The sequence below is a fragment of the Anopheles gambiae genome, chromosome 2, assembly GCF_943734735.2.
Source record: "Anopheles gambiae chromosome 2, idAnoGambNW_F1_1, whole genome shotgun sequence".
NCBI lineage: Eukaryota > Metazoa > Arthropoda > Insecta > Diptera > Culicidae > Anopheles > Anopheles gambiae.
Window position 1 is genome coordinate 48,715,781 of NC_064601.1, and position 16,670 is coordinate 48,732,450.

Genomic DNA, 16,670 nt, shown 5'->3' on the forward strand with positions numbered 1-16,670 from the left:
GTAATTCCATCCGAGAACCACCGCCACGGGGGCGTGTGCAACAACATGAACTCGTTTGTTTCAAGTTTCGCATCAGCTTAACAATGTCGTTCCGCACTGCTGTGCCAAACCACTGCTTCCGGTTTGGGTGGCCCCGGAGGAAACTTGAAACGCTTTTGCACGCGACACACATACACAGCGGTGCATCGGTGCATCCTTGCTACTCACTCTATGGTAGTGCAGAGGAGATTTTTTGTGTGTTTTATGCTGTAGCTGTCGCAATAAATGGATTCCCCATGCCAGACACACTCAGCACAGCGCCGGTCGGTGTCGTGTCAAACCTCCGATTCGAGAGCAATTCCATGTCAATGTAAAACAGGTTAGTGCCAGGGTACGGCGATGGGGTTATCATACCCACCTCAGCAGGTGGTGTACAGTACGGGATACGCATCGAAAGGTTTCATGTTCCCCGGTCGTGTCGTGTGCCGTTTGGCCGGGGCACGACGCATCTGGTGACAGCTTTACTGTATGCAACCTGTCTCCGGGTTGCTGACAGTAATTAAAAACAAATCAATTTCAACCAGAAACAACCATTCTCGCCATCCCATCACCCTCTCCTGCCTCATCTTTGTTCCCGGCGGTATACCATACGGTACCGGATCTCATTTCCTCCTCCCTGACAGCCGCCGAGGTAACCGCCGGGACGGGGGACCTGACACGTTACGGTTGCTCGGATTTCCACCTTTCAGTGTGCGTGTATGTGTGTGGATTTTTGTTATCTTGTTGGTGTTTTCTTTTTTCGTATCCAATTTGATGTCGGTTGTTTTCCTTGCGTCAGTTGCCTGTTGGTGGGTTTCTGCGAAAACGGCACGAAAGTTATGGACGCCATCACAACAGGACAGCTCACTTGAACGTTTTTGGGTGGTCGCGTGCTCGGGCAGAGCCTTTTCAATCGGGTGCCGCATCAGCTGGGTGCCTTTATATAATGCAGGCCACACACACACATACACACGCACACCCTGTACCCGCATAGGGAAAGTGTGTATGTTTATTTTCAATTAATTTTGCAGGAAATTTGTTTGAACTCGACGCGCGTGAAGACCGCGCACGTCGGCTCAAAATGCCGGACTTTATGCTCTGTTGTTGATGGCCCAGGCCCAACAGCAGTTCGCAATGCATGGTGGATTGATCGACGAACATAAACGTCAAATAGTGAAGCAAACGCAAATGGAGGTGTTGTTTATATTTTAATGAATTTCGAGCACCTGAAGGGTGCTGACATTAAATAGCCTTACTCTGGGGAGGGTTTGCTAGAATTGAACGGTTGAGTAGTATGTAGGCAATTTATTGTTGGGTTGTTTGTTTTTTTCTGTTCCTTTTTTTACAATAAAATGAATTGAAAGTCTATTCCTATTTGTTTTATAGTCACTGATATTTTGAACAAGAAGACTGTATAATCTTTGCACATGACTAAGACAAACATTTCATGTACAGGCATAATCTTCAGGATATATTTCGAAAACCGCACGCCATTTCAATGTGAAATCTTCAACGACTTTAGAAAGCGTTATGAAGTTATAAAGCATTTATAGCATAACTGCCACAATTGCTTCACTTAACGAGTGGAGCGAGAATGTTCCTTCTATCTGGGATGTGGTTTGGATGTGGCAAACTGCCTGGCTCGGAAGCACGTAGGCCTTCAAGTTCATAAATCATACGATCAATTGAGAAATTTTCTGTTTCGTTTGCCCTCGTCACAATCCCGTCTTCCCTGCAGGGTAAGGAAAGGCACCATCACCGAATTGCTAGTCGGTATGGAATTGAGCACAGGGCACTTGGTGGTACTGTCGTTTGGTTGGAAATGATGCTCCGTACTGGAACGAAATCCGACAGAGCTCCTTTCTGCAATAGTATCTTCTTCGTGCCAAGGACGCAAATGCTAGACTGTAGGACGCATAGCAGAAGAAGGGCATCCGTGTGTGTATGGAAAAATTCCTTATTTTCTTATATATCCACCCTTCTCGTCTCCATCGCGTAGGACATCTCTTGCACGTGTGGCACACGTTATGAATATTGAATTTTTCCATACCGTTCGTACGTTTCGTTTGTTTAATAATTGTTTCTCCGTACCAGGTCGTACAACGCTTGGGATATGACAGTGGTGGATGGAGCAAACTGCTATTAAAATGCCGGCAACTGTTTTTGCCGGTGTGCCAGCCTCTCTAGGGTACTTTCTTTTGCGATGGCGGTGGACATTCTTTAAGAGAAACGGTTTGGTTTTTTGCTTCTGCTTCGATCATGGTCCTTCTTTGCCTGGCGACGCCAAGGGAGTTAGAGCGAAGCGAAGGTGGAGACTGGAAACCGCAACAACCGAAGCACGAGTTTAGCTTTAGTTTTGTTTGTCAGTGCTTAGCCCGTGCAGATGATGCAGCTCTACCGGGTCTGGGATGGGAGAGGGGTTGCTTGATGCATATGCACCGGAAGTAAAGGTGATAATGATATTTCTCCGGTTCGTTCTAGCACCAGTCCTGTGTTGAGTTGGAAAGCAGAAACACATGTTTTTGGGCAAATAGTGTTCCGTTCCGTTCATGAGCCGCTGCTGTATAATAAGGTTTTGACAAATTTTCAGCGGCGTAGGATAAGATGCTAGATAAAATGCATACGTGTGTCTATTCACCAGCTTTGCAAGGTGCTGCAGTGTGCCGTCCCGTGCACTGGATGTGATGAATGTGGGAGCAAGAGAATTTAAATTTTCGCTGGTCGTTATGTGTCAGGCAAATAGGTTGTGATGTGGGAAGGGAAATGCATATATTTCAAGTTAAATGGTGTTCTAGACATGTAACCGTTTTATTTGTGGCTTGCGAAAACTGTGTGTTTGACTGCGTTTAGTTTTCATACAGATGTGTTGAAACCTATTTTTTGAACATTTAAATTGAACGAAATAAATAAGGTAACTTTTATTTATTTCAATGCCAAGAACCTAACATTCACGATTCCACTGGAGTTACATGTTTTACAACGACACTGCGCAGTTTTTTAGTTTCCCATATTTATGTAATGAATAGTGTAACCAATTGAAAGTAGCGTCGAGGGGTTTGAAAATAAAAGCAAGGTTCACCTTTTGATTCAGTGGTCTGCATGTAAATGTCACAATACCGTGACAAGCGGCCATAAATTCGTTTGAAACTAATTTAACACAATTTATGGAGCCACATTTGACTCGAACGTTGTTATAAAACCTTTCTCCGTGGAAAAGCACGGAAACCCTACGACGGCAAAAAAGAACCAAATCATAAAAATGGACTAATGTTAGCATGAACCTGTCCCGTTGGGACAAATTGAAAACGGGTCAGCCACTCTGCCAAACAGGTATCAATTACAACGTTCCGTGGGGGTGGGATGAGCTTTTATCGTGGATTTTTGCTGACAACAGCCTATCCGGCAGTTGGGCCTGTACTACAGGAACACTGTGTATCCCGCCCCGGAACACTTTAATTAGACAATGAACTACACGACTTTGTTGCCCCGTGTGTGTGGCGTCTGTTGACGGGTGAAACGAATCTTTGGAGTGTTTCTTCCTCCACTGGTTGCGACGCCAAGGTGTCGTGTGAAGGGTCCATTTTGTAACCTATTAGCTTGATAGTTGTAAATGTTGTGAGCAACCATTGTAAGGTTGATGGTTCGGTTATGGCCGTTGGTTGAATTGATACTCATTTGCATTCCGCATTCCGAAGGCATTGAAGCGGCCGTTATAGAAGCATTTTCGGCGAGTACAATGTTCTTCGAAGAATGAAAGTGTAATGAATTACTATATTTGAATCACTATTAGAGCAATTCAAGCATACAATTCTACGGAACTGCTTGTAGTTGTTGGGAAAACTAGCTGAATATTTTCGCAATAGGATTTGAAGGATGATCGTTAAATCTTCTCGACTTGTTGAAACAAAATTAAACGTGGATCAAGCGAACAACATGCGGAAGAGTAAAGTGACGTTAATATACTCTCGCTCTGGGTGTGGTATCTTTTACTGTGTCGCCCGGAATGCTCCAAGGGACTGATTCATAACATCATAAACTGCCCTGCGCTGTAATTGGTGCAACAAGAATGTATGTATAAAACAGTCAGAAAGAGAGAAAAACAACCTTTCCTGCTACTGCAGATAGAAGGATTTTAAAATAAAAACAGGGCAGCACACCCGGGGCTGCAAGACTCAACGAGGCAGCAAGTCCGGAAAACAAGTCGGACATTTTCCGGAAATCCGTACTCACTATAAACCCTCCCCACCTCGAGGCAGCGCCACCAACTCATAAAGGGAATGCAGAGGGCTATTAATTTTCCAGCAACAATCTGCTTCCCGCTGGCAGCTTCCTCTGCGCCTCTCGGGCGTTATGACTTTTGCACATCCCCAGTGGGTCTAGCTGGCCCCCTGTTGGGGGAAACTTTCCACCCCGCCCTGCTCGACGTCATCAGGCCTGCGCCATTTGCCTTTGGTGTGGTTTTGTGCATCCGTGCGTGTGATAACGTATCCTTTTTGCCAATCGCAACAGGAGGTCGCAGTGCAGTAAGAACTTTTGAACTCTCTGCTTCCTAGTTTGCCATACGGGATCGGGTGAAAAGTTGTGTGAAGAGGTCCGCGAAAACTTCATTCAGCACCACTACTACTGTGTTCACGAAGCAACTAGGGCTAGCGCGTGCCAACGTGCTGTGAGCGCCCAGTTCTTCAAAGAGCGAAAGAGAGGACGATTTCGGGGTTCCACATGAGTACGAATTAAAAGCACATAAAAATTAGGTACTGCAAAACAACTTCTATAAAGGAACGGACTGAGGGGGTTGGTTAAGTGGTAGGTGTTCGGGAAACCAGCACTACAAAACGTAATGCCATCCATAAAATGGCAAAGAGGGCAAGTTTTACGGAAGATGACGGGGGACGAGGCAAACAAAACCCTTCCGACTGCCTAATGACCATTCGAGTCGGTTTCAACACGTGGAGCCTGGGGCACCGTGGTATCGCGTGGGAAATGGGAAATAAAACAATTTTATTTACATAACAAAACCATAATTTGAATAAATTTATCCAATTCGTACTGTTTTTTTTGTACTATTGGGGCAAGAGAGTTAAGGGTGCTGGTCGTCGGGGGTCTGTCTGGTCGAACGTAACGCGTAGCTGACGGGCCTAGACGAGATGTCGACAAATAGACGACGAATCAAATGGGAAGCCGTCAGGCATTGCTTTTTTGTCCATGCAGTTAGGCAACTTGCTTGGCAGGTTGGACAGAGACGAGCGGTTACGAGTTGGAAACTAGCTACAGTACCTTAACCTCCGAATTCCCTATTCTGACCCGACAGCTGTGTATGTTGTTGATGGGAGCGTTTTCAGCGTCGTGGAGTTGGTGTGTCAGCATTGATTTTTCATTTTGACATTCGATGTGTTCCGTGTTTGGTTGGGGTTGGTTGGCAGGTAAGCATAAAGTGTTAAGATCACTTGGGGTATAATTAACCCATCGATTGCGACCGGACTGCAAGGGTTTATGAGTGATGGAAGCAAAAAAGAAAATGTCGGTTTGGAAAACTGGATTTTAAACCTTAAAATGGCTTTTCATTTTTTTATTCCGAATCAGAAATAAAATGCTACATCCAAAAGAGCCAACCCAATCCTTTCAGATGGGGTCAGAGGAAAAATGCGAGCTAGGATCGGACGGTTATATAAGCTAGCAAGCGTACTGGGAGAAAACAAAATACGAACCAACGCTTAAGCCAACGTAATCCATGCTTCGCTTGCTAAGCTCTTCGATAGCGCACTCGAACTGTGGCCGCAATGTGGAACTCTCGATCTACTGTAACTCGAACTCAGTGTGTTCCGAACCATCGCGTTCACGAGCTCACACACGAGAATTCAGTGAAACCAAAAGGCGCACTGGTTGTAAAATTTATTGAAATAGAATTACCCGGATTACCGGGGGCCCGGAAAACGATCAATTGTCCTTTCTTTCCGGTGGCCCCTTTGCCTCGTTGTTGTAACAATATGTATTAGAGACAGGTTAACCTTAGCACCAACCGACTTACCGTCCATGGTAGGGAAATTGAATTTATTTCTATCGCTCTGCGCCATTTCTGTCGGGCCCGTTTGGTAGAACCTCAGAACAAAGCCTAAATTAAGGCGTATACGTATGCAGGGGAAGGAAGAGACAGTGGACGGTCGCGCACGGTAAACATACGCTTCTTGCGGTGCGAATTAAGCTGAAACTGCTTCCAAATTCCCGTGATTCGGCGTTCGTGGCTACATTTATCATTTCGTCGGTAAATTAATTATTCAATCAGCTCCCGGACGACTGGGCTCACAGACCCATGTTGATATTGCCGCCGCGCCCGGTGGATGGCTGAATGTTGGCTAGTGGCGGACCGGGCAACAGAAACACAACGGTCCCAATCCGTGCGAGACCAACATCTCGCCTGTTTACTCCGCGTGCCTTCAAACAAACCCGGGGCACCACACGCGGGCTTTGGTTATGATTCATTTGCAGAACCGTCACCATCACCACCCGGCGGAGTGTGCAACCGTTCTGAATTATTCGCAACTGGCCTCCGCTACTGGACTGTTGCTTCCATTTGGTATGGTTGGGTTTTGGGTGGAAATTATTTCGCACCGATTCGCATCAAATGTGCCCCGGTTGCGCCCGGGGAAGAGAAAGTTTCCGCGTACGCACGAGTGCTCGGTGTTCGATTGCGACGAGGGTGGGCCGGCGTTACGCACTGGTGGCGCACTTTGGTTGTTACGCGCCGGTGGAAAAAGGCGAACCGGATCCGGATATGCCGACTCGCGCGGCTCGGATGGGAAACTGTAAACTCTGGGGCAAAATCAAAGCTCATCATCAATTCATGAGTGTTCTTCGGAGTGCGTGTGTATGTTGAGGTTTTACCTCATCGTCCTTCAATGCTTGTGCTGGCGAAACGGTGCGGGCCAAGAGGAAGGCAGGTGAAGTGTGTTGAAAAAATCATGTAAAAATCATACCAGCACGCTCTGCTCCTGGACGGTTGTTACGGAAAATGAAGCATTCGTCCGCGATGAACTCGGCCTAAAGAGGCGCTGGGTATATCGCGTAAGGATTCTCAAACCACTCTGAACACCATCAGGAATCACGGTAAAGAGAGAGATAGAGAAACAATCTGTAGCGAGCGGCACGTTATGCATAATAAATTGACAGGAAATGGATGTGCGACTGGGCGTGTACTGGGTTGACCGTGCTGAAGGATTCCAGCATTTCGACAGTGGGCTGGTAGCGTCTGATCGATCCGTCCAGACTGGGAAGAACCGAAACCTAGCGAGATAAGAATCACGGGTAGTTTGCGATGCAGGATACGAAAGCGTCGCTCCGCTCGGTAGGATGTACACCAAATACCGAATGCGGAAGAGGATAAGTTGCGGTTCGGTGACACGGTTTCGCTCGTCAGTCACCGGATTGGGATGGCTTTTTGATTCGTTTAATATTCGTGCACTGATGATGTGCCAACATGTTCGTGGCTAACATGGTACGCGCGTACATTGCTAACGTCTAGCCGAAACGGCTGGTTACTGATGGAACGGGACAAGTGTGCTATCATGTTGGGTTCAATCTACATCACGACCTCTGGTCGGTTACAGCCAGAGTGACAAATGGATTATGGGCCAACGTTCTCGTGCATTCGTATAGTGGTTGAGTCACATGAAAAAAAGATCGTATTGAGGTTTGGCAAATGAAGACATTTTTGTATTCTCTTTCAACAACCGAACAGAACATTCGAATTAGAGAGCATGTTTGCCTTCGTGTAACATGACCCGAGAAAGCTCTGTCGAGAAACGGTTCTAATAGCAGGATACTGGTGACTGTCGGGATCATTTTTGAGCAGTGGTAATTAACCTCGTTTTTCCAGCAGTGATGATGTAGTTCAATTTTTTGGTGACTTGTCGGTTGATTCCAATGTCGTCTCGCTCCGGAAAGAGATGAAGATTCGTGGTTGAAAAGTGTGTGTTAATTACAAAAATGCAGATTTACCTTGTAGGGTAGGTCTTGTAATTTATTACCAACCGGAATACGATCATGCTTGGATTGTTGAACATGGTATTGAATACCTGTGAATCAATTTGATTTGATGTTATAAATGATTTTGTATTGTTAACTTAAATATCGCAATCACTAAACTGGTCAATTTAAACATATTTCAATAAGCCTGTGTAAAAGCCAATCGCTTAAAATAGTTGAGCATTACACTTGAATAAGATTTTTTCCCTTAATCAATCAAAAAGCCAAACATATTATTTTGCTTGATTCTTCTCATTTATTCTTTTCCCACACAATTAACAAGATTCGTGCATTAAATCATGTTTGTCTTTCGCGTTAATTTCATACAATTTGAACTTAGTTAAAACACAAATTATGAAAACTGTAAAAAAATATTATTAAAAACAAAAAGTATAAAGTTTTGAAAGTCCTCTGACAGACCAGGAGCAATAAATTGTCAAAATGAAGTAACATATGCGTAAAATAATGAATCAATTAAATCGATTCGTTTCAACCGCTCGCTGACTTGGCATTGACTTCATGCGAAATGAACTTTACACTTACTTTTGCTATTTTTTGGCAATAAACAGGAGTGAACGTGCCACAGAGATTCTACAACATATTGCTATATCACTTAAAGAGAATTAGAGCTTGTGGTCTGTGACGATTGCATGGCACCATAGCAAAAGTGTAGTAATGCTTGTGATTCTTAATATATAAAAATAAATTATATTGCCTTTTAAATATGTATCGGTTTATGCACAAATGCACAAACTTTTATGTTTAATATTTTCTTCAAATAAAGGTAAAGGAAAACAATCGTTTGAACAAGCAAGACACAGCTCATGTTTTCAATTTTATAAAATGTCATCCTGTTCAGCTGCAAACTGGTTGTAACTATATTAAAGACGTTGCTAAAAGTGCCTGTTGTTAGTCTTCACGATTTTCTTGAAAAAGGGTTGTTTCAGTCGGACGATGGAACCATGACTAATGGATATTGAAATAGAAAAACAAAAAACAAAAAGAAGGACATCCAACTAACTTAAAGCGAAAGATAACAAACCAAAACAAAATAATCAACGAAAATCGAACCGTCGTTTCATCTGGCTTTGCCTGCAAATATCTTCCGACAGAATTCCTCGAACGTGAAACGTGCTTCCCCCGTCCCGCGACATACCGCGTCACCATTTGAACCAGTGTTTGGGGAAATTGAAATCCGTACCGTATGCAAATTAGTGTCACACCCTCACGCCCCTCCAATTTGCCTCGAATCCTATGCACTGCTCGGCGGTGTAGTCTCGGGCCTCAAGCAAATATCGCTCAATTTTCCCTTAGCTCGACGGTCCGCGTCGCTCATCCCCCTTGCGCCCTGCGCTGTACCATTAGACGCCAGTGGTATGCCTTTTCCCGGCGCCTAAACCACGAAATGCCGGGCACGTTTTTCGATTTGACATTTCCCGCGCTGCGCCTCCCGGTCGCCACCGATTCGCAACGGTTACGGCTGCGTCCAATCCAATGCCCTCCCCGGCAAGGACAACTTCACCGGATCCTCCTTTTAAGTTTCAAGCCCAAAAGCAACCTTTCCGGTCGTTTTGTGTCTGTGTAGGTTTCTCTGATTTTGTTTTACTTTTTAGGGGCCGAATCAAAACGAAAATGAAAATGAAGCCGACGGGCAAAAATAAAATGGCACTGGCGGGGAGACTACGACAGAAGCGCGCCCACCTTCACGGGAGGATCCAAACCTATCCCGTACTGCTATCGACATTTTAGCAAGCTGAATTATTCAACGCGGGATCGTGTGGGAGAGCGGGCGAGGTTGGAGGATCGGTGGCTCAATCGCATCCTAAGGGATGGAGGAGTATTCGGAAGCGATACGCGGGGTTCGCACGACACAGCGTGTCTGGTAACTTTCGTAGTGGACGACCAGTAGTGGATGTTTGTACAGCCGACTTTGAGTTAATAAAAGCTCTCGAATTGGTGGTGCGCCCGGGTACCGAGATGTGTAGGCCTTACGCTTGGGCAGCTTTGCTTAGAAATGGTGAAACTTTTTCCGTTCGACTAATGGTTTGGCGAGCCGGTGTACGATGAAAACTCGGCAAATGTGCAAACAACACCATCGCTGAAGGTGGCAAACGCACCATTTGTGGTTGTGATATTGATTTTACTTGCCGTTTTGGTGGCTGGTGGACTTTACGGCAGATGACGGCGGATGGAATGAGTATGTGTGTATGTTAGAACGCGTTTGTGATGCAGTTCACTTTTCCATTCCATTTAGTCTTCAATTTATGCCCATTTTGAGATGCTTTTAGACTTCGGCCAGAGGAATGGAATGGATTACAGATGAATTTATCGCCAAAGGCGGCGGGTACATCAGGACGCTTAGTGTTGCGAACGATCAATGAAAACCGAAAACTTAGCATTAACTATTCCGACATGAACCTGCTGTTGACGGATGGGAACGATGACACGCTCAATAAAATGATGATAAAATGATGATTCAAAAATAAGAAGATGGTTCGGATATTCGGGAGATTAGATTACTGGTTCGCTGGTAAGCAATGGCGACTGGTAATTTTGTAAGGAATTTGTTGAACAATAAGTTATGACCTGAATTGGCAAAGAACTGTCATTTGATGTTTACTTTAAGGAAATATGTGTATTGAACCTTATGTTCCTGCATACTTTAAAACCCCTAATCTTGTACACCTTTAAAATCTGTGCATGATCGGAAAATGTATCAGCTTTTGGTAGCTGTCGTGCTCTCACGTATGAATTCTTTGTTCATATTTTGTACATGAAGGAGCTTTTAATAGCTCATTTAGAGAGTATTTTAACTTGCTTTTACAAGTGTCTTTCTAAAGGACTTCGACAGCACAATGCAAATAGTAACAATATTTTCAACATATCAAATCTAGTTACATTAATTTGATTCTCTTGCTAAATGTTTTAGTTGAACAGCTCCGAATGTTAGTGCTAGCCATTATTATTAGTGTTTTTTAAGTCTTAATAATTCATCGGAATGCTGCCCATCAATTGTGCCCATAAAAGGACGGATAAATGAATCAACCTCTCAAGCAGCAGGAAACGTGTGCTAAACGCATTATCCTTATCACAACTAGTTTCACATGCAATTGCCAGTGAATAAACAAAACAGTATATAAAACCTGTGCTCACATTATCGCGTGTGTGTGTTTGAGGGCCCTACAAAATAACGTTCCTACTGTGGTGTTTGTTACGTCCATAAACAATTTTATTACGCTTAAAGCGTTTGAATCGCATTGCGTGAAAATGAGTGCTAGAAAATGAGTCAGAGGTGAGAATGAGGTAGAGGGTGTTTGGTGTATGTAGTAGGCACGCAGCATTTATTATGCTTTTTTGCTAATGATATTAGACGTGTGTTTGCCAGAAGTAGAGAAAAAATAGGTAACACCTCTTGCCATGTGTGTGCAAATGCCATTCGCGACTCGGAAGCGTACTACACTCCCCGCACTAAGCTCTGGGTGTGGAAGTTTTTTTTGTGTTTTTTTTTGCTGTTCCTGTTGTTGCGCCCGTTAGCTATTTTATAACCGCGCACTGACGATGCCGCTCTATCGCGAGAGCGAGAGAGATTTAGCTCGGCACAACCATAAAGCACCATTTTGTGTTTGTGAAAAGGTGTGGAAATGTGGCGTAGCACCGAAAGGGATTTCTTCAACTGACATTTCATCGGATGCCTGTTTGATCCTTCAACCCTGCTCGACGTACTTCCACATGTGTTTTTCACACGAGCGCTAGACAATCGCGTGCCAGCGAGGTGTGCATCCTTGCTAGGCTCAACGTGTTATGGTTCGCCGGGCTACATGAAAGTAGCACTGAAGTGGAACGACACACGGTGCAGTAGCAACGAGTATATGTGTGATGTCGGCGCTTAAAGGATGTGATCACTTTAATTGCACTATGCAACAATGGCTGGTTGCAGTTGTTTGCCTAGTCGTTTGTTTGGTTGTCGACAGGTGGATGTTGTTTCGTGAACTTTATTATTATTATGTTATACAGACATATATATTGTACATATTCGTTAATTCTTCCAACTGTTCTTGAAAACCTTAAAACGAATGTTGTAGTTAAAATTGCCTAAAATTTCACACGTTACATTACAGCGCGCATTAAAGAAAGCGCTGTGTTCTTCCTTATACACGCAATCAATCCATCAAGATACGCAACCAACGCTCCCAGCAGTGACGTAAGCCGGAAAGAAAATGGTAATTGAAACATTTACTTGCGTGTTTTACCCAATGTCAAACGTTATTTGGGCCAACACTGACGTGCTGGCCATTGTACAGCCATGGTTCGTTGTTTACATTGAGACTTTAACGACGTCTTGAGTGAAGACTGTTCTCCACCACCTGCTCTGACACGCAACCCGTCGGTAGAGAGGAGTAGTCGGCAAAGAAACCATCATGCACCGGTTCCATTCGGGAAGGTGTGTCTGGTATGGCTGAAAAGCTGGCTGCTTTGAGGGACGGTTTGCCTGGTTTTTGCCTACGGGTTCAGTTTGTTTGTCATCGTTTGTCAACCCCAACTCCGTATCGAGTTTCAAGCTCTCCAAAAATTAGCTGCAGCAGCAAACATATTTGCCTTGTCGCAGTCTGTGCTGCACGATGGGTTCTGCCTAACGATCGTTTCAGGATTTTGGTTCCGGTTCGTTACACTTCATTAGCTCTGGCCAATGTTTTCCCCTTCTTACCTCTTATCACCTCCTTTTACTCCTCAACATTCGATGATTTGCTTTGGCCAGTTGGGGTTTACTATGGCCATGTGTTTCTTCCACTGACCTAGACCTGTTTACCTCTGAACTCTTGTAGCAGTGCCCGGTAAGTAGACAGAGTTGTCACCCGAGACGACCCCCTTGTGTATTCGTGTCGGTTCTCCTGAAGCTCAGAACAAAACGAAATCCTTTCACTTTCCGGGTTTCTCAGGTCGTCCCTGTCGCGCCTCCGGGTGTGCCAGCTACACAGTGTGCAGAAGATCGCATAATACATCGCATACACGGGGAAGTAGCACCGACGGGTGGCGGCGACGAGGACGAGCTGCGGTGGGCTTAATTGGGTACTTAATTAATGATGTCGCTTTGTTGCTCTACATCCTACGACGGCTTTCAAGTACCATTCAGAACGCATCAAAGGTAAGCACAATGCGAGGCAAGTGCAGGAAAGGCGGGCAAGGCAAAAGACGCTTCCGCACGATCGGTTCCTCCACTATATGTGCACTGATTGCATTCAACTGTCAAACGGGGCACTGTCGTGTGCTGCACAAAGGAGGCAACCTCGTACACACGTTGATTGGCTAGACCCCGACTGGCAGGCATCCGTTTTTTTGCTTTTCCCCGTTTGCAGTCGAAATTCGTACGTAAAATTCTACCACACGAAATGCAGCAAAATTGTGTCCCGAATCCCGAAACGAGGACGTCGATGGCGTGTACTACCCAGCCTTGGGAAGGGAAAGGGGAAACCGGATTTCAGCTACTTCTCATTTGCATGTACGAAAAAAAACCCCAATGTATGCAGCTCAAATTTCATGATGCGCATTATATTTGCAATCTGCATCGTCATCATCATCGGTCCGTATTGCACCGCCGATGGAGGGCCGAAAAGCAAAAGATGAAGAAATGAAGAAGAAGTAAAACAATAGAACGCATTCGAGTGGCGTTTGGGTTTTGTGTGTGTGTGTGCAGCGTTTTTTGTTTGTTTGTGGCGGTGTTTTTGTCCTGTTGAACAGAGAGGCAGTCGAAAATTGCACGCGCATTACGCCGGCCTCGTTGCTTGCGTACCAGTTACATCCTTCACCCCCTGTTGTGTGTACTTATTATTTCATCATCCTCCGTATTTTATTTTTCCTGATTTATTATCACTGTGTGTGTGCTGCAATGTGTGTCTCCGTACTACAATGTGTTTCACTCGCTTTTCTTTTCGCTTCCCTTCTTTCGACAGGACGGTGCACGGGGCCACCTGGAGGGTCTGGCATCGGTGTACTGCGAAATGCTGCTGGCCCCGTTTGGCGAGGTCCTGTCGGCGCTGGAGGAGGCACGGCAGCGCGCCTGGTCGGAGCGAAGTCCCCACAGTTCGTCCGGAGGTGGTGGCTTGATACGGGGACATCGAGGCAATTCGTGCCACGGCGGGCTTCCGAACAGCCACAGCCAGCCAATTTACGTGCCCGGCAAGTATTCGGTAAGTAATTTGCTCCGCTCGGAGAAGGTCTGTATCGTCACAGGGAAAAAGAAAGCAATAAATAGTTTGCGCTGAAGAGCAATCAATCGTCACATCGCTTCTTAATTTGACAGCGCCTTTTAGAGCTTCAGGCTAAAAATTCACTAGCTGAAGCTTCGTGTACGTGTTGCCGGTCGTTGTAAATAATGCTACGAAATCGGTATCGGTATTTCGTTAAGTTAAGTGCGTACGTGAAGATCCAACCACATCTGATTAAAACATTCCCATCGCAACTGCTCTTGTTTTGTCTTGTCGTTTCATCGAACTGTTTTTGGTAAATGATCTCGGCAAAATGTCGGTCCATTCCCGGGTAGCAGACGAAGTAAATCGGGCCCCCAATTAGGCTTTCAGGCTGGGACGCGCAGGTGTGGCCCCCTGCCCGTAACTGTCAGCGCAACGACGTGCAAATGTGCAACCTGTCGTAAATTGCATTCTAATTGCAGTCAGAGTGTGTGTTTGTGTGTTTGGGTGTGTGTGTGCCCGCGCCACCCAAATCGAATTTCACTGATGAGTTGTTGGTTTTTCTGTTTCGTTTTATCCCCCTCCGGCCGCTCCTTCTCATTCCATCTCAGTACTTGAGAAAGCTTAATCTCAAATCCATTTCGAGCAGAACATTCGCTTGAATGCGGGGAAAATGTGTTCGCAAGTGGTTAGAACGAGCGGTCCCCTTTCATTTGGAGAGTTTTTTTTTTTGTAGGACTCTTTGATGGTCTGTGTGGGGTCCTGAAAATCGTCTTCAGTTTCAGGTGGTCGCCATCGGATGCTTTTGGCCGGACTGTCGCCGGAAGGATTTTGGCAGCGCAGGAAAGCGAGCCGTAAACGCTGAAAGATACGCAACCGCACATCAGTTGGTCACATTGGATGCCAGCTGTGCCTCGGTATGTTCCACGGCTTGCCCATCGTAATGACAGGGTCTCACTGCCAAAGAAGGAAAATATCTCCTCTAAATAAAAAAATGGAAACGCACTAAGCTTGATCCACTGAAATCGATGAACACAAGCATACACGCACACGCAGACCAAGGTTCCCATTTACACCGGCTTTCAGGAGCGACAGCGGCAAAAAGAAGATGTTGTTCGCGTTAAAAAGATTACCTTTACCGTTTGGCGGGAAGACACGGCAGAGGGAGAGTGTGCCATTTCCTTTCCTTTGCTGCTCGTGTTGTTCGTCTTGCGTTGCGGCAACGAGCAGCAGAGCAAACGCGAAAAACAATCAAAAGCGACAGCTTTAATTGTTATAATTAAATTGCAAACGCTCTCTTCCCTTTGGCAGGATTATCTCTTGCTTCCATCGGAGCATTGTTGCTCGAAGGAGGTTGTTTATATCTGCATTTTGTTTCTGGCCTTTTTTGTGTCCTAGCATAAGAGAGGAGCAGGGATGAGGAGATTATGGGAGGGAACGCTCGTTGTCGTAAGCCTACGATTCATTTGTTTTCTTCTCCATCTCCTTTATTGTAGCCCTCGAGCTGTTTGTCCGATAAGGAGGAGGACGAAATTTATGGGTTCGGGTACGGTGTGTTCGCTCCCAGGGTGGCTAGAACAACCCTCCAGTCACAGCAAGCCCAGCCAGGGCAGCAGCAGCAGCAGCAACAGCAGCAACAGCAGCAACAGCAGCAGCAACAACAACAGCAGCCACAACAATCACAAACCTCCGCCAACGTACCTGCCAACAGTGCTGCTGTACAGCAAAGGTGAGTTGAAGGAAGGAAGATGCCTTAACATCTTGAAACGGTAGCGGGTAGCTGGGGGTTTTAATTCAAGAAGTTTATTTTTGAATGAGTTTTAATTGTCATGTTAGATTTTTGTTGGAATGGTTATGTTTTTAATTTAGTTTGATTATTCCACGATAATATTACACTCAACAAACAGGTTCCAGAATGTTTTTAAAAGTATAATTCGATACACTTTGCGAGAAAACTCATCCTCACAGCAACAAAAATAAAAACTCACGCCTGTGACGATGTTAGGTGAGGCGCGAAATCGCTTAATATATATCACTCGGCCGATAATTGCCTGCATATTGATTTAAATAGGCATCGTTTACGCCTGGCAGCATTTCAATCAATTGACTCGCAACAGTTTGATCTGCTGACCAGGCAATGCTCCAAGCGAGCGTGTGGGCTAGTGCCAGGAAAGTGTTTACCGTACATTTATTCATCGTTGCACCGTGACCACGATGGCATCAGATTTATAGAGGAAAAAACTACAAAGGATCAACCGGTGCGCAGAATAACACACTTTTTCGGTTGCGCTGTCATCAAACTGCGAAACCAAAAGGGCCACAAACGAATACAAAAGGTTTCCCTCTCCGAAGCAGGTTGATTCCCGCTTGAACTCGCGAGAGTAGGAGGCGGGTGAACGTATCGATTATATTGTAATAAATTATTCATATTTCATATTATTATAGATG

At 45.2% G+C, this 16,670-nt stretch overlaps 1 protein-coding gene across 6 annotated transcripts in view; it reads left to right on the top strand.

Moving 5' to 3' along the window:
- LOC1273929 (heat shock protein DDB_G0288861) overlaps window positions 1–16,670 on the top strand; it is a 132,046-nt gene that overhangs the window by 80,519 nt on the left and 34,857 nt on the right. For all 6 annotated transcript variants that reach the window (XM_061640578.1, XM_061640576.1, XM_061640577.1 and 3 more), the window contains 2 exons: window positions 13,986–14,222; window positions 15,719–15,951. In XM_061640578.1, the coding sequence (XP_061496562.1) occupies window positions 13,986–14,222; window positions 15,719–15,951 (470 nt within the window). The remainder of the gene's footprint in view (window positions 1–13,985; window positions 14,223–15,718; window positions 15,952–16,670) is intronic.